Below are 21,924 nucleotides of genomic sequence, written 5' to 3'. Positions count from 1 at the left end.
AAGAATAGGAGGAGGAGGAGAGAGAAGAAAAGACTCTGCAGCCCAAAAAAATACAAGCAGAGTACTTGAAACGCATAACATGGTTAACACTTTCAGGAAAGAGTTAAATGTATCCCAAAATGGAGTTGTATTAGAAAAATTATTGTTACCTGTCCCTTGGAAGAGCTGTCCAGGCAAGGCTATGGGATGTTCCTGCTGAAATTTGTTGAATTGCGACTCCATCTAAACCACTTACTTTCTTCGGTTTAGTAATGGGACCAGTAGAATTTCCCTGGCCACACTGTCCCATTGAATTGTTACCCCAAGCATAAACTTCATTATCTAGAAACATAAATAAAGTAGAAAACAACACCTGAGATACAATTGCTTTTAAGCAAGAGGAGGATTATGTATTTTTACAGTTTATTCTCTTTACCATGAGAAAGTGCCAAACAGTGACTGTCACCAATCGAAATATCAACTATTCTGGTAGCAGCCAGTTCTTCAATAAGCTTGGGTCTGAGAGCAGTGGCCTCTGAAGAGCCACAGCCAAGGCATGCACCGCAGCCCCATGCATAAACCTAGAGCAAACAAACCACAACATATCAGTGTGCCAAATTCGTATTACCGGTGACCATGAACAAAGAAAATACCACTTGCACAATAATTGCAATTACGCTTTCAAGAAAACACGCGCAGTATTTCATAACTCTCACATACATTTCATAAAATCTACGTTTCTTCCCCCCAACTGCTCAGATTCACTGGCCACAGAGCACATCAATGGGCAGGCTGCTGCAAGAAAAGAAACTGCTACAGTAAACCTCAACGTTCCTAATCCATATCTGAACAACCCATTGCCTTTGAAACACAGTGGAATGAGGGTGGGGGGTGAGTTAGGTTACATGTGTAGAAATGCTTATTGTATTACATGTACATACATCATGCCAGTAAGAACCGTCATTTACCACCTAAACATTTATCTCCAAACTCTCCTGAGATTTTCCAGATTAGAAACAAAATTTTCAGTTAAACACCTATATTCTAAAATACACGACATTTAAAAAAAACCTATTAAATCACTTAACTGAGTTGGTCAATGCATTAAAAATTCCAACCATTTCACTGCTTTTTGCTTCCAGAACACACTTTGCTTCCTGAATTCAATTTTGCACTGGTTACATTTATTAACCTAAAAATAATTCATTTTCTGTGGCTAAGCAAGACTCTTGAAAAGTGTACTGTTTACATGACCCTTCAGCACATTCTGAATTACTCTAACACATTAGGATCTCAGTACTTTAGTCAATCACTAATCAAGAACTTTACTGATATTTAAATACTAGTTGAATATTTCCTCTACAGTCAAAATAATAAATGCTGAAATAATGAACCCACATCATCGTCACCAACTCTTATCATTTGAGTGAAAACTTGTTTTTGCCTACCTGCCCTGTTGATGTCAAGGCAAGTGAAGACTGGCTCCCAGCACAAACTTTTCGAATAAACATTCCTTGCAAGGCTTCTATAACTTTAGGTTTATATACTCTATTTGTATCACCATGACCGAGTTTGCCTACAAAAGGAGGAAACACAAGTGGAAGGTATTTTCAATACATAAACTATGACAATTAGAAGTACCCAAAAAGAATTCTTTTTGGATTTCAAAAAATACCAGAGTATATTTTTAAAATTAAAACGTATGACAATTTTTGTAAAACTGATTCTCTTTCAATTGCAGTAATTACAGACTTCAGGAAATATGTATTTATTGTAGTGTGTTTAAAAACTGAGGTATTAATTCCATATATTTACACTATTCACTACCCACTGTTTAATTACTAAAGCCTTCTAGAGCACTAAACATTTTTGTATTTGGCAAAAAAAGATTACTTTATAAAGTGACTTGAAAAAAACTCAACTATTGTGCTTTCTTCCTAACAGCTGTGTGAATTTGTGTAACCATTAGTATTTTTATTCCTTTATTCCTCCTCTAAGTTTCTCTTGAAAACAGCTACTTGTCTCCACAACTTCACCATTTTCAATCAATGACCTCAAAAACAAGGACTATCACTAGATCACGTCAGTGTGTTGACAGAAAACCATTCCTCAAAAGGAGAAAAACCAAAATCAAATGTGAAATATATTACAAAGGTTGATAATTTCTACAAAGGTTATGCTTTGATTCATGTTGGTTTAGCTTTCCTACAACAATATTTTAGTACCACATTATTAATATCCAAAAGCCAAATTGTAAGTTACTGAAACAGAAGAGCAAACTCCAATACTTTGTGAAGGTTAAGATGCCTGTCCTGTTAAAAACGGATTTTTTTCAACTGAACTTACAGAAAGAGGGAGACAGAAGAGTGGGAACAATTCTATACCTGCATGTCAGAGCTAGCTTTTGAATCAAATTCAAATTTCTACCCAGTTCTATTAGCCACCAATTTGATTATGAGATTTCTGTAGTCTGCATTTTCCTCTCTCCTCACACTAGGCTAGGAAGCAATAATACAGCAATTTTAATCCGAGTTTTAGTTTTTATTTAGCTGCAGAACCAAATTTAACTAAATACGGTAATAATAGAAAATGAATGATTCCATGTCTGACAAAGCACCTACTGGTAATGAAGGTCAGAAGCCTTTCATTTCTGAGATGGGAAATGTTTCTTCAAGAGACAGTTTAAACGCAAAAGTTGCTAGTATGTGAATACAGTTATTGCCATATCAAATGAGTGAGTTTATTTGAAAGTTATCAGCAAAGCATTTTTTGCAGAATTGCTTGTGCATTCATTGAGCTTTCTGCTCTGTGAAGCCCCTCCTCCTTCTGATAATCCTTTGTTAAAGTCTATAATCTTGTAGTTAAACTTCAAATATTGTATTTAAGTTTTACTAAAATCCTTTTCTTGAACAGCTACAAAATGATGAAAAAAACCCAACAAACTGCAAGGAGTACCGAGGAAGATGGAATGAGGTGAAAATTGTTAGTTTTACCTACCATTGTCTCCTCCTCCAAATGACCATACTGTTCTCCCATCTTTGGACAGAGCTATTGTGTGTGAACTACCACAGGAGACCTCTCCTACATTGCTAATATCTTTTACTAACGTTGGAATGTTGCGGCTGTTGCTGTCACCATGACCTAAGGAGAAAGAAAATATATTTTCTTTTTCTGAAGATTTAAGTCGTATTTATGGTTTGTAATTTCAGTAAGATTTTGCAAAGCCCATACACATGGTAATCATCATAAACTATAATTTCTGCCCACTTTTTGGAAAGATTTGTAACAAGGTTTGGAAGATATCTGTAGTAAAGTTAACAAACATTTCATTTTTGTACGACATACTCCAGAACACTTGTTCATACCTTACTGCCACTAAATCATAGGACTATTTTCTACCTAGTTTAAAAGAAATAAAAAGAATTACTAGTACAATTGTCCTTAATACTAGTTGATTAGGTAGCTACACTTCCTAATACTAAGCAGCAAGTAGACTGAACAGCACGAGGAAGCTAAAATAAGAGCACACACTTACTACTGTCAATACAAGCATATGTAGGGCACAGACAAACAGTTAGTCACAATTCTAACTGCTCCTTTCTGCAGAAGCCCAACACATTACAGTATCACTTACTTCATAATAAGCATGAGTTACATGTCTAATAAACTACAGAAGTTCTGCAGATACAGAAGAAAAACAGGGAACAGAGGAAAAGAATACTACATGGTATCCATAACTGATTAAATGTGAACAAGTTACTACGACCTAATTAAATGCTACTTTTTAGCTACAAACTGGAACTCACTATTGAACACTCCAAGCTCCCCAAAGCACATAAAACCTTCATATTAACCTAAAAGTCAATGAGAACATTTCCACAATTCCCCCCAAAATTGTAGGTTAAACCTCTAACCCAGTGTTCTGTTCTTAACAGCAGGGATAGGCTCAGCACTTCTACTAGTACCTTGAACAACTGTGACAGTTTTAAGTTGTAGATCACTGCCCTCACCTTCTGCCCCTGTCAGTTACTTGCTTTCACCCCTCCACTTGGCAATTATGACATTCAAAGCAAAGACAGCAGAAAGGAACTAAAGCCCAACTTGAAGCAATTTTCTATGCAAAATCTGTTGGTTCAACCGAACCTGCTTGAGAAGAGTGGTTTTATACTAGGATACCAGCTGTACAGCAAAGGTGATGAAACAGACAAGTGACCTTTAAGCAAATAGAAATGCTGTGGGGTTTGTTTCAGCTAAATTCAACTTTTTAGACATATTAAAAGGACATTAAGTCATTCTGGCATCCTTATTAGTATCACATTAGAATCAGACCCTTGATATTACTAGTACTGATATTCACAACTGTTCAAAGCACCATCCTACCACCACTAGATCATGTTTATCTAGAACTCTAGTTTATTTTAAATGTCTACTGTTTACATTTCAGTGTCAGTGGCAATGGTATATAGTCTTATGAAGGAAAGCAACTTTTCCTGAAAAGAAAAATTTAAAAAATAGAATCTTTGTAAAATTAACTGCACTAAAATCCTTTAAGGAGTCTCTGCACTAGTTCTAATACAGTCTCCTATATACATGCACCTGTGTACACATGTGCATGTGTATATGTATTTAGAGGAGACAGTATGGGAACAAGGCCAATACACGTATATTAACATTACCAGACACAGGAATTCTTCCAAAAGCATCTCACGACATTTTAAAATTACCTAATCTTCCGAAGTCTCCTTCTCCCCATGTATATAGTTCTCCATCTTCTGTAACAGCAGCGCTATGTCTGTATCCAGCTGATACACATACAACAACCTACATTACATGCAAAAATAAAAATCAAGTTTTAACACAAATTGAATAGGAAGTTTGAAAGCTTATGAAAGTCAAGTTTCAGAAGCAGTCTACATAAATGAACTTGTTCACTTGTGGGGAGCAAGTACACACAAATTAATCTTTGCAATCTTTTCTATTTAGTATTTGATTAAGTGGAAATCAGTACACAAAGAGACAAGTTCATAATTAGAACTAGTTATGATTTATTTATCAAGTAGATTTAACATAATGATATCCTAGTCTTACAGCAGCAAAAAGAAGCATCAGTGGATGTTTAAAACACTGGCCAAAACTTGGACAGATAGGGAAGAGAAGGCCTTGTAGAACAATACAAAGCCACTTCTCAAATGTGGCCACTAGAGAGTTGTATACGAAAAGTCCTAATGTTACAGCTATCAAGAAGCAACCATCTCCTTGGAATGTCACCACAGTTCAGCAAAAAGCACATGAGCAAGTTTTACTCTTAAAGACTATGAGAAGGTTTACTGATAATGCCATTGCCCAAATCACACACCTAAAGGCAACCATAAGTTTTAGTGCTTTGCTGAAAGCAGACCCAGCTTCAAAAAGAAGTTTAGAAAAAAACACAGAACTTTTTCTTAAGACTTTGTATATTTCAAATTTTACACAACATCACAACTGAACAGAACAAAATTAGGTATTCTAATATATAAAACATACCTTTCCTTGCAGAGGACCCTGAATAAGCTTGGGATATTTCTGAGTTGAACTATTTCCATGTCCCAGCTTTCCATAGTCACCGTCACCCCAGCTGAAGACTTCCCCTTCTGTTGTAAATGCTAAAGTGTGACCATCAGATCCTTTTGAAGATGACACTTTTTTAATAGACCTATGAGGCTCAAAAGTCAATTTTTTCAGTGTGGACTGATTATTGGAGTCACCCAATCCTAGTCTCCCATAGCTGCCTTTACCACAGGCTCTAACAGAACCATCCGTAGAAATAACAAATGTACAATATTGTCCAGCTTCAATCTATAAACAAAAAGGTTAAAACAGTAAAAAAGAAAGATTAATGTAAAATTCACATCTAGGTCTAGAAGTCTGTATTTTTAAACAGAATATCAGGTTTCTTTACATAACCCTTCCATATAACGTATGTAAAAATTAAGGAGAATGTGGCCTTCAGCAAGCAGTAAAGTTTAAATTATCGAAATATATTTTATGAGTAAAACTATTTTCTTGAAGTAAAGGATGTAAATAGTGATTAATCTATTTTATTTATCTGCATCTCTTCTACCGACCTCAGAACTCAGACTGCCTTCACATCTCCAAGACTCATGGATGGAAACAAGACAGTCTTTGAAGGCATCTTAATTTCTTACGATTATAAAGACTAAGTAACAGCTTGATAAAGCACTGTAGGTTTTGCTTAATTTTAACTAGTACCAAGTGGTAGCTTTACAGAAATATGCCAAATGCTAAAAATCCACTACCATTTGAGATTATGCATTTTAATTACATAAACACCAAAGAAATAAGACCAAAAGTTTTTAAGTAAGAACTTGCCTCTATTGGAAAGTCAGCACACAGCTGAAGAATGACCTAATAGCAAACTGTGGTGGTGCAACTCCCCGTCCCCCTTGCTGGGCTGGTCGGTGCTTGGTGTGATTCCACCCCCATCCTGCGCCACACACCAACCTAGGGCGGTATGGATTGCAAATGGCAGAGGACCAGGGCGCTAACACACCGCCTTGACGAGCCTGGCTCCTGCTCTCCCTATCGCATGAGCGTGGTAATAGCAGTCCATCACCTCCTGACAGCCTGGTATATCTGTACCTGGGACATGGCCAAGAGAGGGCGATAACAAACCTGCACATCCAGCAAGTTCTGGGCCTGTGCAACTGGTGGAAAACACCAAAATATTTCATCACTCAAGTTGGGCCGCAGTGGAGAAGTACCCGACAAAAGTCAATTATCTTGGACCCTATAAATAGTGACCCTAAGTGAGACCCTTTGAGCTCTCCTGGATCGCAGCGGGGCTGTGACCAGCATCTCCCCTGAGCTGGGACGTCTCTCAGGTATCAACTCCTCGAGGTACCATTTGCCACCAAAGCTGATGAAGGGTCAGGTTGAAGTCGACCCCCTCGAGTCCCAATTATTGCCCGCTGAGGAATGCCAATGCATTGTGTTTACTCTAAACTCCAGAAGGGGGAAATTTTAAATGCAGGCTAGCTTCTCTTTCACCCACCTCTCTCCCTATCTACGTGTTTGGATATACACAGTTGTTTTCAGAAGTGTGGGTACATACATATTTCTGTCTGTCTGTGTGTTTGTACGTCTTGTGTTTATGAATATACATATATATGTATATTGATTTAGGATACCTTATGGTAAGGTAGCGTGAATCTTGTAATTTTCAAAACTGTAGTTAAGTTGCTATTTTAATCATAACGTATTTTACTGAATTATTTTGTAAATCCTTAAACTGGTTAATGATTAAGTGCTGCTAGTCATTAACAAATCTTCATTTACTGCTAAATCATTACCACGTTAATATTTCCATCCGTGACACAAACCAACCAATCCTGCAATAATTTCCTACAGGAATTAAGATTCCATAAGTGCAAAGCAGGTTCAAATCTGAAGCATAAAGGCACTGTGTGTCCACATCATAGAATGGCACAAAGCAGGTGGTAGACTGCACGGTGACAGCCCCATTTACTGTAAATTAACTTCATATAGACAAATCCTACAAAGATCATCAACGAAGGTTAAAGAAAAAATTCTTTATCCCAGCGGGACGTCACATAAATATGTTGTATGGGTGTATACAGTGCTAGTTAAAGAGCAATCCATTCATTCAGATCATTCATTCCACTCTTGTGTATTAATGTTTTGTTTAAACAAAGTTTTTTGAATGCATAAACTTGCTTTATGGTGTCTGGTCCTGCAATCCACTGGCATATAAAATGTATCAGTGATGTCAACAGAAACAATTTCAGAAAATATACCTGAATTGTCTAGTGACCAAAAAAATGCTTTTACTTAAGTCAACACTGGAAAGACAATGTAGTAACAGAAAGGCAAACTATTATATCCTGTGTTATGCATCAACAGAAGTACTCAGTTCCAACTGCAGAATCTGTGACTGAGAGCAGAAAGAGCATACTGTATATTGATTTTCAGAAAGCTAATTAAGGTTGCTGTGCCAGCAGTAGCCCGGTTTGGACTTTTAAACTAGGCAATCTTGGTGTGAAAATCACCAATGGAATAGAAGACTGAGTAGTTAAGATACCTTTTAAACAACAGTTAAAAAAAATTAAAAAACAGGCAAGCAAATTTGTCTCTGCAAATGCATTTCATAGCAAGTTAGATAATGTAGTCATTCTTGGTACATGGGTATTGATCTGTGTGTTTCATTAAAAATGAATTAGAATGTTTTTTCCAGGCATGAACAGAAGAGTGGCGACATACTTTCAGTAAAGTAACCTGTGTAATTAGTTCTGAGCATCACACCTTCATTACAACTTGACACTTGGAAATAAAGTACTATTTTGCAATTTCATACTATAGCTTTGAAGCTGTTAAATGTTACATAATGTACCACTATAAATGTCACTCACCGTCTGTGCGTCAGAAAAACTTGGAGCAAGCTTGGGTTGAAGTATTTTCTCTTGAGTTCCTTCTACCAGTTGATGACTGCTGTTGCTACCCCAAACATACACTTCACAGGTCTCAGAAACAATGGGAGCATCACCTGTTTGAATGCTGTCAGGGCTGGCACATGTTCTTGAATAGTCTGATGCCATTCGACAAACCTATTAAAATGAGAGATTTATTATACAGTACCATCTTCACTTCTTTCCATATAGTCACAATGTTTAATGCAACTGTAATTTCCCCTCTATATGATTCTCTGCCTAAAACACAAACCATCCATCCCAAATTACTTTCTTTCTCTACATCTTAAGTTTTTCACCTTTTTTCACCTTCCTCTTCTACTCCAGAGTAACTCAGCAGAGACTGGACCGCACCCACAGGCACACACCAATCAGATGTGTGAGGGGGAAATAAAACTACAATTACCTTAAAGTCACGGTTTGTTTCAGGACCTACCTCTTCAAATAAACACAGAGCTGCCTCGTAAAGAGAACATAAGCCATCAGACGTTCTAGTTGGCTCTCTCCATTGACTTCGATCAGCAGATGATCCCTACAATTTTTAAATGTTGTTATTATGAGAAAAATACTTCCGTATGGCAACAGTGCACCTGTACAAAATACATCAGGGATTTGTTCTTATCGTTAAGCAAAATTAAAAACTCTTTCTATAAGCATAAGTACCTTTCTCCCCTAAGTTGTGATATCTGCGTACACTTCAGGATAACAAAAATGTGACAAGAGCTAACTAAACATTCTTATTTATTCATTTTTGTAAAAATATCTGGGTCTAGATTTAATTTCCCCTAATATTGTTTTGTTCTGAAATCCATGTCATTTGTGTTTAATCGTTTGAAGTGATTATTATTTAACAATGACGAATCATCATTATTTTTGTGTTTACACATCTTCCATACTTTGGTCTCTAATTTTATATATAGTCCAAACCCAAAACCAATAAAGTTGCCTATGAGGACATTCAATTCAATTCAGATCCTGCCACAGCCATGCTCTCCTCATGGTCTCCATTCTTTAAATTTTTGAGATTTAAAATTAGCAAGCATTACAAGCCTGAGAGGAGAGAAAAGAATGACCACTTCAGGGAAACAGTTGTTCCCTGTTTCAGTCTGAGCACATAAGGCAGAAGCTTGCCGTAGCTTCTGATTGCATATTGTGCAATAATTTCATAGCTTTAAAAAGAATATTCATCTAGGACCAGAAGTAAGCATTCAACATACAAAGCAGCATGCCATGCTTCCAAACAATTTAGCTCATTTTCTTATTGCATTAATTTCTGAGCAGTAGCAAAAACGTTAAACATCTCATATCTTACTGATTCTCCAAAGATGTATAAGCAGAGGTCCAGGTTAATTGGAGAGCAGGATGTCCAATATAAATAGCTTTGAACAGGAAACAAGGCGTATTGCAAAACTGAATTCTAAGGAAATTCAGCAAAGCTGAAAACAGTTCCACGCACTCTAACTTTTTAACTATGAATTTGAATGTAAAGTGCAAGTGAATCAAGTACATCCCTGATTCATAACACCAGAAGTGACAACACAGGGATGGCTTTGCTGTTTTGTTTACCCACGAGGAAATGGGTGGGCAGGGAGGGAGAGAAAGAGACGGTGGGTAACAAAGGAAATACTGAAGAAAACATTTTACAAAAAAAACCCTTTTTTAACATATTAAGCAAAGTATTCAGCAAACTGGCATTCAATGTTAAGAATCTGTTTAAAGGTAAGAATGCAACAACATTTGCAATGTAGAAAAATCAAAGCTGGTATACCTACCAAAGAACGTCGCATCTGTGTTAATATACTCATAAAGCAATCAAAGCTGATCATCCCTTCCGGACTTTGCAGCAACTTGGTTTTCTCCATGGTGTTCACTACAGCTGAAGCCCCTAAAGCCATCTCTATCCATTCAAGAAGGTATCGCAGGGAACCTCGCTGGGCAGCCAAACCAAGGAGCAATTCAGAAGCTAATCTACGACCTAAAGTGTCTGCCCCAGAGTTTGGAATTGTTACTCCTTTAAGAAATGTTGTTACTTGTGATAAACAGTCCAACCCCATTGGTGGAATCTTGCTTTCATTTGCTAAAGATAAAGGTGGTAAAGAGCTCACGACTTCTATTGCAGTATGGATAACATCATTGCAAAGGCTGAGGCCAGGTCCTGACGCGGGCATCATCCAACTTTGTCTTAGCAGTGCAAATAACAAGCTTAATCCAGTCCGAACCCCCATTTCTATGAGCGCATCTGTACTTGACCTAGGACGTTCACTGACAGAATGCACATCTGTTGATCCAGAACTGCTTTCTGGTGAATGCTGCTGTTGTTTCACCTTACCCTTATCATGGTATTTATTAGAAAGTGCATAGAAGACACGCTGCAACACAAGGAGACGTTTTCGAAGAGCTCCAGCAAATGGAGAATCTGAGCATACCATCTTCGCCAGTGCCAGCTGGCTGCTAAGAAGGGCATCCAAGTAGTGGTCCTGTTCATCACTAGATAGAGATTCCCGCTCAAAATCTGGTAACTGAGGTCCTTTGAGGCACAGAACCTGCTGGGGCAATGGCACTACTTCTTTATTGCTGACTAACTTGGCATACAAGACAGCAACTCCCTCCCTTGTTGCAATAGATTCACTGTCTTCTGTGATCCAGGAGCTGTTTAGATGTTCAAGCCATTTCAGCTTCACAGGTGGGACCATAGCTGCCATGTTGGTTTACTCCTTTGCCATTAGTCCTGAAGATGAAACAAACCTGTAAATAGGTGTGCAATATTATCTACAGAACTTACTACTCACAGTAGGACAAACCCTAATAATCCTTAAGAAAGCAAATAATGAAAGATTAATCACCAAAAATTACCAAAGTTCCACCATTTTACCCACATAAGTGCTGCAACCTGGAACTCAGATCAAATACCAACAGAACAGTTTAGGAGTAGTATAAAAAAGTCATTTTGCAGATTAATTTTTATCTTTATTTTAAACAAGTGCACGTGTATGTGCAACTTTCTTAACATGATGTAAGAATTCTAGTCTAAGTCTGCATTTTCTAAATCTATATGCACAAAAATCACACAAAGCAGATTTAATACTGCTGTTTCAATGAAAATACACTTTTAATATCCTCTAGAAAAAATAATATTCTCCTTACAGACAGTAAAACTGAAGGCAAAGACTTAAAATAATGCACAAGATGATACACAACTGCTTACAAGTGAAGGGAGTACCAATGTAAACCTTTGTTTTACAATAAACGAGACCACTAATTGAGGCCGCTCAATTAGTGCCCAGACCACTAACTAAGGGCTCAACCTGTGAAATACATTTTTAAGTCCTGCTGTCACAAGTGACTCTTTGCTCTTTCTAAGATAAGCTAGAGATCTCCTTAAAATCCATGTCACAATGTTAAATGGAAAACAGGACAGATGGCTTGACTGCTAGACTGATGCATTATGGAGGTCCTATTCATTCAGTGAATAGGCTCTTCAGAGCCAAATACACATTGCTATTGCAAGTAAATTTACAGTCAAAAGTTATATATTAAATCACATTAATGTAATGTATGACTTTGAAAGTATTCAAAGCTTTCAGGATAGATTTTAAAGGAAGGGATCACTAACAATATGGAGGTAAAGAGAAATCTTAATAAGGCAACAACACTGGTTTGCCATGGAAGTTCAAACTGCCAATCCAACTCGACAGCTTACAACATTCTTTCAAATCAAAGACATCAATGAATTTGAGAGATCTTTTTTTGCTGATAATTTTAGGAAAAAAAACCCAATACATTATGAATCAAGACACTTTTACATGGATTCAAACCCAATGAAACATTGTGATGCTACAAAATTCCTGGGAATCCCACAGTTAAAATGGGATTCCTTGCCACATACCACAAAATTTTTTTTGGCTAGCACTAGCCCCTGGAATACATGTCTTTTCTGACTTTTGCACTGCCTGAATTGAAATCAGCTTAATTTAGCTGAACAGAAAGATCCCTTTTTCCCTTGTTATTCCCTTGAGAGACGCAGTAGGGTCTGAGCTCTACACAGGTGGTCTAAAACCTCCATTACAAACTCCGTGTGTGAAACTTGAATGCTTTGATATTAAAACACTTATAACTTGGCTTAAGTGAAAAGTATTTTCAAGGTTTACGATTAATTAGAAGGGATTGCATTTTTTGTTCACTGTTTTAAAATTCAAAATCCAAAATAAATCAACAGATGGAAAAGTTACACTTAAATTACAGAGTATCAGACCTCTTTGAAATTTAATCTGAGTGCATCAACTTTCAAACTGAACATGGCAACAAGTCCTCTGATCACTTTCAGAAGGGAGAATATAGTGTTGGAAAAGCAGATCATTTTTCTACAGAGTCCTTCTTTCGGACCACACACCACAGGTGTATGGCATGGACAGTACGGCAAATGTGCATATGGCCTTGTAGTTCCCTAATGCTCAGTCACCATGAACCTCTTAACCATACTACTCAAAATGAAAGTGTAAGCCATTTTAAAAAAAAAAAGTAATCAGAAAGGCATCTTTTATATTCAAAAGTGTGCACTATTACTTAGGCAAATGATGCTGTAATAAACTGCTTCCAAAAATTAAGGCGGTATAAGTTTACAGATGAACTATATGTTAGAAAGGCAACATTTGGTGGTAAAACGGGAAAAAATCAAGTTTGGTTTTAGTTAAGTTTTGAGAGATCTTCTCTATCTTGAAAACAGCAACGCAGTATTTTGATTATTAAGTTGGTAAAACAATGACAACACAAAGTGCAGAGGCACCTCTATCACTGTAGATGAGTATGTCACATGGGAAGAACCAGGTGAGAAGTAGTAGATTAATAGCTTGAAATTTAACAGTAAAACATGCAAGCTCATATAATTATGGAATAAAAACTTCTCCCGTAAGTAGAGAATCTGTTATTTGGAGATTCAAATGTAGAAGAATCTAGTGAATCACAGAGGGATCATAAGTCATTATGAAAGAAAATATAATCCTGAGTAGCATTAACAAGCATCTCCAAAAAGGCTAGGGAAGGTTAGGTAAGGGAAGCATTTTTACACAGATTTATAAAATGCTAATCAATTGGATTAACCAGCTAGATTAGTCACCTATATCCTGAACTCATTAAAGACTGACACTGGATCATGCAGAGAAAAAGATTATTCCCCTGATCCACCCTAACAGAGAATCCAGCCTGAAGGTAAGACTAGGAGTGTGGCTTTTCAGCACAGCAAATCAAAATAAATACATACATAATAAAAATGAAACTAAATGAAATCTGGTCTGTAAACACAATAGAGGAAAAAGGGGTGGGGGAGCGAATAAGTAAGCAAAAGGAGAATATGAGCATAAGAACAAATGAGTATGAAACAACCACAAATGACTTTAAACTGAAATACTCAGAAGGTTGTTCCAAGTTAAATTCTGCAATGAGTTTCCAATGGAAATAGCAAACCCTTTTGAAATGGAGTACAATAAATTCTGATACACAAGACAGAATTTTTCTACTCTCATGGTTGTCATTCTACTAGGAAAACAATTATTTCAGGCTAACAAAAAGATCTTCTCTGAAGAGATTTCTATCACAAAAATAAATCCTAAGTAATATGCAGCAAGAACACAGAGAAATTTGTTCCAATTTTGCAATAGAGTCATAAAGTAAATTAATTGCTTTTTCAATTTATTTAGAAAGTGCCTAGTGCTGTCTTAGTGACTGCTCTCTCACATACAGATGAGGATGTTTGGGAGAAGACTGTTCCATGTAAATGCAGCAACGCATGGCACTTCTTTGTCACGACAGACATCTCACCATAATTCACTTCTTCCAAGTACTACAGAATTGTATTTAAATATTAGTAGCCTCAGTTTTAGTTTACCTCATTATTATTCTAAAACTATACATGAACAGCATTTATTTAAGAGATGAGGTAATTCAAGATATAGATCTGAAGCACTAAAAAGTTGCAGAACTGATAAGCATATCTTAGCATTATGATGATTTATGTCTGCACTGAATTATATAATGGATGACCCTGCCCTCATGTTCTGGTATTTTATTAGGATAAAGGAGGTTGACCTAATGGGTAGCTTTTCTGACAGAAATGCAAACTGCTGAACAGTCCGCATCTCTCCTATAACAACAAGAAATTCCACAGACCAAAAACCAAGGAGATACAATTGACAGTACTGTCCCAAGAATAAAGCAATGACTAGAACTCCTATACTATACATATTGTTTAGAGCTCAGAAATGGAAGATGTTGGTGTTCTTCAAAAAATTATTCTAACAAAACCATAAATGTATGCCACTGGTACCCAAAGGCAAACTGCTGCAGAGACCGGTGTTTGCCTGGTCTAGAAGCGTCGGCCTACATGAGACTAAGCTGAGACACAAGCAAAGCCTGTATTAGGATAGCTTCTTAGAAGGGCTTATTAGCTCGAGCACAGCACCACATTGATACAGTAATACTGTTTCTACAGGATCCAAGCTAGTTCACATATCTTGCCGCAGCATGTGTCATAAAACTTTTCAGCCCATTTCTTCTCATTTTTTCCTTTCATCTTGCAATTTCAGGCTGTTCTGTCAACACTTAAGACTAAAAAAAGGAACACAATATGGTTTTGAAATAATTACCTTTTGGGGTATCCAACTACTTAAAAATGAACTGAGGGTTTCATTGCCAGATCCTATTCATAGTTCTGGATCAGAACCCTGGCACAAGTAAGAGAAATCTAAAGAGTCTAAGTACAATGTGCATTGAGCATTTCATATTTATGTGTCCCCCACAGATTTCAAAGACCGTCTACTTCAATGTCTTATTATTTGTATTGTTCACTTGCAATCGAGCAGCATTTTAGTATTTCAGTGCTTTGCAAGTGGATTAGGATACTTTTTTACTGACTGTAATATCTGTATTCCAATAAATTTTTTTTTTCTTCTTGTTTTGCTTGCTTAATATTTTTACCCTCATAAACACAGTATTTTCAGTAGACAGCTTTGAACTCAACAGTAAAAACGTAAAGCACAAGAACTACATGCATGCAAAATAACAATGAAGTCATTAAAATCAACAGTATTTCTTAGTTATCGTTTATATAACATTCAAGTACTGCAAAAATAAAAGCCTTGATAACATCACAAAAAAAAAAAGACATTCCAAAAACAAACACTGAGTTTGAAAGACTTCTCACATACAAGAATGCAGACTGATTACAACTAGTTGAGTCCAGGTTTCTTCTAAGACTAAGTCTGAGAAAATTTTTTAAATTTAATAAATAAAAAGAACACCCTGCTTCCAAAGAGACACTCGCGTTATTAATTTTAATGCTAGTAGCATTTGGAACTCCAGTTTCTTCAAGAGGATTCTTGACATCAGCTGTAAATTTTGTCAAGCTAATTTATAGCTTAATATGCAAAGAGGCTTTTTCAAAGCAAAAGAGTGTTTTCAAACTGCTCTTTTAAAAAGAAGTGTTGTTTATAAAGTAACCCACAAATGTTTTACCTCCTACTGTACAAAACAGATTTGACTTCTGTTTTATAATCATTGACCATGGGTTACATAGGTCCTGAATGATCAGTTTCTGTTCTTTGACCCTTCAGGTTCTAATGTATTACAGTTTCGCCAAAAAGTAATAAAATATTCCGAACGAGAGGTTTGTGTTCTTTGGTAGTCTTGAGTCCTACTTGATCTCATTTAAAACTAAATCTCTGGGGGATGGAGGGAACCTCTCTGCCATCTAGTGAGAGGATGTGCTTACTACAGCTGTAACGCCTTGCAGTGCAACGGGTAACATATAATGCAACTTTAAAAAAAAAAAAAAAAAAAAATCAGAGAACTATACTACAGCTCTTCTGCCAATATATCTGCTAAAAAAGTACATTCTAATTCTAAGCACCCGCTTTTATTCCAGACAAGTTTTCTCTAAAATAGATTAGCACCTTCATCAAAAGTCTTACCTGAGCCTCCATGAGCCTTGCCCAAGTAACTTCAGTTCTATTACAGCAGACAAAATCCTTCCATGTCTATCACACAAACTGGAGCCACAACTGTTAACCACCATGCAGAGGCAGTGAGCATTCTTTGCATTTCATACTAGACACACCTTCTGTTTACTCACACTACAAAACACACCAACAGCTCAGCCTTCAAGTGACACAGATAGGTATTATTACATCCAGGACCTTGTTCACGAAGAAAAGGCAACGTTTTCTCATTTGTCAGGAAGGATTTGCTAATGACCCTTTGATCTGAATTGCAACTGTAAGGCCAATTAATGCAAACTTCCAAACTCCGGTCTTCAGTGACAAAGTTAGTGCCTTCTCAAGAGGCAACACATGGAGATCTGGCTAGATTAAGAAATTCCCTGAATAAAGACTCGTTCATTTGCTTTATGTTATGCTTACACCAGCTATTCTTCAGCCAGAAATTTTGAAACTTGTTCATGCAAATACTGCTCCTTTTCCTGAAAACTGATAGTTTTTATCTCTTCCTCTTGTATGCACTTCTAAAAATAGAGACTGAATCTTCTATCTGAGCTTAGTAGTCACCTACTCTCCTACTGCAACTTTCAAAAGAAATATGTTAGTCCATCTTGAAAATAACATTCAGTTTGATGTGACAGTAGGAGTCTTTAACCCAACAGCCTGATGGCAACAAGCTGATTTTGATAGAATCCTGAAAAGGCTCTCTGAATACAAATGTAAATTATCACTGTCTCTGTGCGGAGTACAAGCGTAGTGACTATGTATCACTGAAGTTAACCAGAAACTACGTAACAATGGCTAGCACAGTTTATAGGCAGGGTTTATTTCCTCCAACTCATTCCCTGAGGACCACAAATGTAAGGTTTATAATTGCTTCAGAGCATGGACAAGGACATCACATTTCTTTTTAAGTGCAGGCAAAAAGAAAATGTATTTGACTTTGAAAGACCATGTGAATATACTCACTGATGGTTTACTACATCTGACCACGACAAGTTCAGCTGACACTGTGGAAGCTACCAACTCTGCAGTGTGGGCCAGCATGTAGGCCCACCAACTTTCTAAACAAGCTGACCCTATGGCCAAGCACAAAGGGAGAAGGCAGAAACGTGTGACAAGAAGTGGAGTAAAGAAGTACTCTTCTTCAATCATCAGCAGCACAAATCTAAACCAATCTAAAAGTATGGCAACAGCTTTATAAAAGTATTTCAACACCAGAGCACTTAAAACACTTTGAAATCAAAGTTCCAAATTCAAAATTCCAAGAACTTTCTGGGATTTCTATTTTAACAACAAAAAAAACCAACAACCAAACAAAACGTTCCTCCTTAAAAACAGCCTTATCACATTTTGTTATGCATTTATATTTTCAAATTTTGGGACTCCAATTAGAGAAAATATTATTTTCTGCAATCTGAAAATAACTTCTCCTACTGTCAAATCACTAGCCAACATTTTACATGTAGTAAACCTCCAACTCTTCCACGTGAATGGCTCTCACTGGTTCAAAAAAGCTAGGATTTAACCAAGCTGATGCCTTGAACATTACCTATTGCATCATTTCCAGATACATAAGAAAGTTTGTAAATTAGAATTATTAGAGAAAGTTTTGATATTTTACTTTATATAAAAATGTATCTGTCCAGCACCAGATGGAGAAAAACCTCTTCACATTGAAAAAACATGAACCAGAAAAGCCCAGCTCTCCTTCCCTTATTCCTTGTTTTCTCCTCTTCCTCAGAAAAAAGCGAAAAAGTAAATAGCGAGAATTTGCAACACAACTCATTTGTCACATCTTTTAGAACCACAGTTCCTGTTGAGCAAAGAGCCTTTTTGGGGGAGTAAATGCCCACATATATTTTCCTGTCGCTGATCAGGAAGTCAACTAAAATGGACTTAAAACTCATAGCTGCACAAGGATTACAAGACAGTCTTGCCAAATTTAACACTTATTTCAAAAGGTTACCGTAGGGAAGAGTTAGGACAAAATGAAAATATCAAACCCTAAAAAACAAGTTCTGTGTACCCTGGATGTAGGATTTTTTTCAAAATAGCAGTGGCAGCAACTTGAGCTGCACTAGAATAAATCTGAAGGTAACTAAGACTGCCTTCAGAACTTGTTTGCTTACTCAGAATTCAAAGTTCTTCTTTATAAAGTTAGAAACCAATCTGGAAAACCTCCACCTAAGAGTTGACTCTGAGAAAAAAAAAATAATTCAGGAACACATTTAAGTAAGTGGAAACACTAATCAAGTATAGCCGATGAAACTTTGTTACACCACAAGCAAACAAGAAGCAAGCAAGAAAGTAAAGCAAAAACACAAGCATGAGACTACCTTCAGCAAAACCCAGGGCAAGGGCAAAGGTCAACTGCATTCCTTATAAACATTATTTGGACAAAAGAATTTGGATATTTCTTTTCCAACTTAATTCCTGCCAAGAAAGTGGTCTTCATTAACAAGTGCTAGGAGGAAGATTCAGAAACCTACAGTACTACTACTGACAGTTCCAAAAAGAAAGAACTGCTGCCGAACAGAAGATGAAGAAAAAGGCATTTGTTCACCACCCTCTTAGAAACTACTGTTAAAGCTGGGGGGAAAATGATGCTTAATAGCTCTGTGAGTCACAGACAGTGTTGCAGACTCTACAACTGAACTGAAGAAAAGGCTCAGATTCATCAAATACTCTACTGGAATATTCACAAGCTGTAGAACAAAGCTCTTAGTTACCCTTCACTTCAACTAGGACACTAACTGCTGTTTTTTCCTCTTACATCATATGAAAGGCAATGATAAGAAAGGAGCTTTAAAATGAAACCTGTGAAAACAAGAGGAACATAACCGGGGGGTGGGGTGGTGTCTGAACTAAGAGGATAGTAGAACATTTAAATAACAGAAGAAAATATGCTTGAGAGCTCTATTTAATGTTATAAGAAACACAGAACTTACCTGCAGCACAAAGGTCTTTTTCCTTTTATCAGTCTCCCACTTAAAATGCACCCAAAGATGAACCTGTAACTTCCAAAACTACATCTCCCTGCATAATGAATGATCATGCCCCTATGTTTCAGATTCTATGTTTTCAAGCACAAAAGTACAAGGCAGCTACATCTTCTGGTCTGTTCATGGTTTTCCCCATTATGTAAACAAACTAACAACAAATACACAAATTACCTCATGCTATTATCACTCAAATTCTAAGCTCAGCATGAGGTCTTCACATCTTGCAATAATTAGTAAGGATAAAAAGAAGATAATAGGCTGCACTACAAAATCAAATAAATCAATTTACAAGAAATTATAAGCATTATGAAATTCTAATAATTAAATGGTTGGCACGCATTTCCACACGGCCAAGAATTCAGAGAGAATGAAAGTTTACAATAAATTTAATTTCCCCTTTTTTCCAAACATTTCTATTCATCTATTTACCTGCACAATGATTTTAAAGATGTTTTGGTTTAGACAGTGTCTGTTGCACCTCAGAAAAAACCAAACTAAACCAAGAGCCTGCAAAGTGTTTGCCAGCAAGACAGAATAAATGCTAATAATAAATACATTTAAGATCTTCCCTTCTGAGTTAAGATACAGAGAAAAAGAGGAGAGTTGTCATATTTCAGGGATAGAATGTAGTCTTTAGCAGCCTAGCAAATACTGTTAAAGAATTTAAAATATGCTGTGTTATTAAAGAGTTTGATTTTCTTCGATAGGAATTAATTCGGCCTGAAACCACCAGCTACTTACAGATCACTTCAAACATTCATTTTGAGATGTAAGCTTGACTAAAATAACTAATAAATCACATGTATTAAAATGTGAAAGGCTTGTTGCAAGTAATCATTAAGTACAACAGTCTATTGAACAAATGAGCTCTCAGTTAAGTTTATATCACTAATGAAACAGGCCAATCAGTAAATGCTTTCACTGAGGAAAACTGCGTATTTTCTAAGGAAATAAGAACTATTCCTGTATCTTAAGTAAGAATAAAATAAGAGACTGGAGCTGCATATAACTAAATTTACAAGTTACTTCCATGAAACGGAAATAAATTATGAAGTGATAAAGTATAAATACTGCTCCTTTCTTCTCTCTGTCACCATAGCAATTTAAACACTCAGAAACAGAAAGAGGAACTTGGATCTTACAATTAATCCCAGCTTGTATACAATACCACTGACTGCATGGATGCATGAGCAATATCCTGATGTAAAACTGACTAGGAGTTATAACAAAATAGGTATTCCACTATAAATGTTCTGATATTTATTTATACATATATATTTATGTATTTATAGTATATACCACAAATATTTCAGTATTTCATGTATGTGTGTCTGAAGCACAAGTAACTTCTGTGTAACAATGATTTAGTTTCAAAAGTGGAATAATTCTGCCAAAATGACACAGTTAACATCAAAGGGAAATTATAGGGAAAATTAAGTTAAATGTTTTTTTGTGTTTATATAATGTATCATACAAAAGGTAAAATGGGACTGGAAAGTAACGGTTAAGTTTTCCAGCCACTTACCACCATCTCCCAAATTATCTTTGGAAAACGTAGATTTTTCTAGAAGGGGAACAAAGCAAACACTAAAGAATTCTCATAAATACACTTGGTTGGCTCAGCTGTGAAGATTGTCAAATCTCTAAGAATGAACTTCTTTTAGATTTTTACTACAGCTTCTGGAAACCAAGAAGTTTTTAGGTCTTCTCACTTTGAGGGAGGTGGGATGGCTTTGATCAAATGCAAGTCTAAGAAAAACCCAATAGAGGGAGAAAAAACATTACAAAACAGGCTAATAAGAGAAGTCCTCAACTTCAACACGGTCAAAGGACTTTGGAATTTGGAAAGTGTAGCAAATATTCCTAGATTCCAAGGGGAGGGGGGCAGGGTAAAAATAATAATAATTTTAAAATTACTTTAGCATGGGGTTAAAGGTCAAAGCTTACAAGGTTATAAAGGTCTTTTTTCTGAGCTTAGCAAGAAAGATTGGCCCTGGACAGAATGTATACACAACTTCCAAGAAGGAATTTCCATAGTCTTCCCTTTCTGTGTCAGCTTGGAAATTACGGGAGATATTTGAATTTGTCACCCAAGAACTGCCTCCACACCGCTGACAAATTTATCCTAATATAAGTAAACAGGAAGCTCCCTTCTAGGGCTTAGATTTAAAAGAAAAAATAACTGAAAAGGTGCTGCATATAGATCTAAGAGAAAGATTGCTGTGATTAATTAAAGAAAGGTAGAGATGGAACAGAAGCTATATAATGAGATTACAGCACACACTGTAGGCTGCTTCTTGAAGGAGAAACAGGAAGATAAGGAACAGCTCTAGGCAACTCCAAAGAGATAACTCTAAATTCCTGCAAGAAGAGATTTAAGTATGAGAGTCAAGGCAAGAAAAAGTAGAGGTTTTTTTGTTTTGTTTAAGAGAAGATTGTACAAGATCATAAAAAAGATCAATGACACTGGCA

General features: G+C 36.4%; 1 protein-coding gene across 13 annotated transcripts in view; it reads right to left on the bottom strand.

Annotated features, from left to right (window-relative positions):
- HERC1 (HECT and RLD domain containing E3 ubiquitin protein ligase family member 1) overlaps nucleotides 1–21,924 on the bottom strand; it is a 136,299-nt gene that overhangs the window by 72,351 nt on the left and 42,024 nt on the right. For 12 of the 13 annotated variants that reach the window (XM_074880966.1, XM_074880963.1, XM_074880968.1 and 9 more), the window contains exons 2-10: nucleotides 10,235–11,190; nucleotides 8,899–8,994; nucleotides 8,406–8,600; nucleotides 5,503–5,814; nucleotides 4,704–4,800; nucleotides 2,977–3,120; nucleotides 1,428–1,555; nucleotides 416–560; nucleotides 150–321 (exon numbers count right to left, since the gene is read on the bottom strand). In XM_074880966.1, coding sequence (XP_074737067.1) covers nucleotides 150–321; nucleotides 416–560; nucleotides 1,428–1,555; nucleotides 2,977–3,120; nucleotides 4,704–4,800; nucleotides 5,503–5,814; nucleotides 8,406–8,600; nucleotides 8,899–8,994; nucleotides 10,235–11,164 — 2,219 coding nt within the window. In that variant the 5' untranslated portion in view covers nucleotides 11,165–11,190. Of the gene's footprint in view, nucleotides 1–149; nucleotides 322–415; nucleotides 561–1,427; nucleotides 1,556–2,976; nucleotides 3,121–4,703; nucleotides 4,801–5,502; nucleotides 5,815–8,405; nucleotides 8,601–8,898; nucleotides 8,995–10,234; nucleotides 11,208–21,924 lie in introns of all 13 variants that reach the window. The other variant, XM_074880965.1, reaches the window with a different exon arrangement.

Source organism: Strix uralensis, chromosome 11, assembly GCF_047716275.1.
Source record: "Strix uralensis isolate ZFMK-TIS-50842 chromosome 11, bStrUra1, whole genome shotgun sequence".
NCBI classification, from domain to species: domain Eukaryota; kingdom Metazoa; phylum Chordata; class Aves; order Strigiformes; family Strigidae; genus Strix; species Strix uralensis.
The sequence above is the reverse complement of the archived record's forward strand: the minus strand, read 5'-3'. Positions and strand labels throughout refer to the sequence as shown.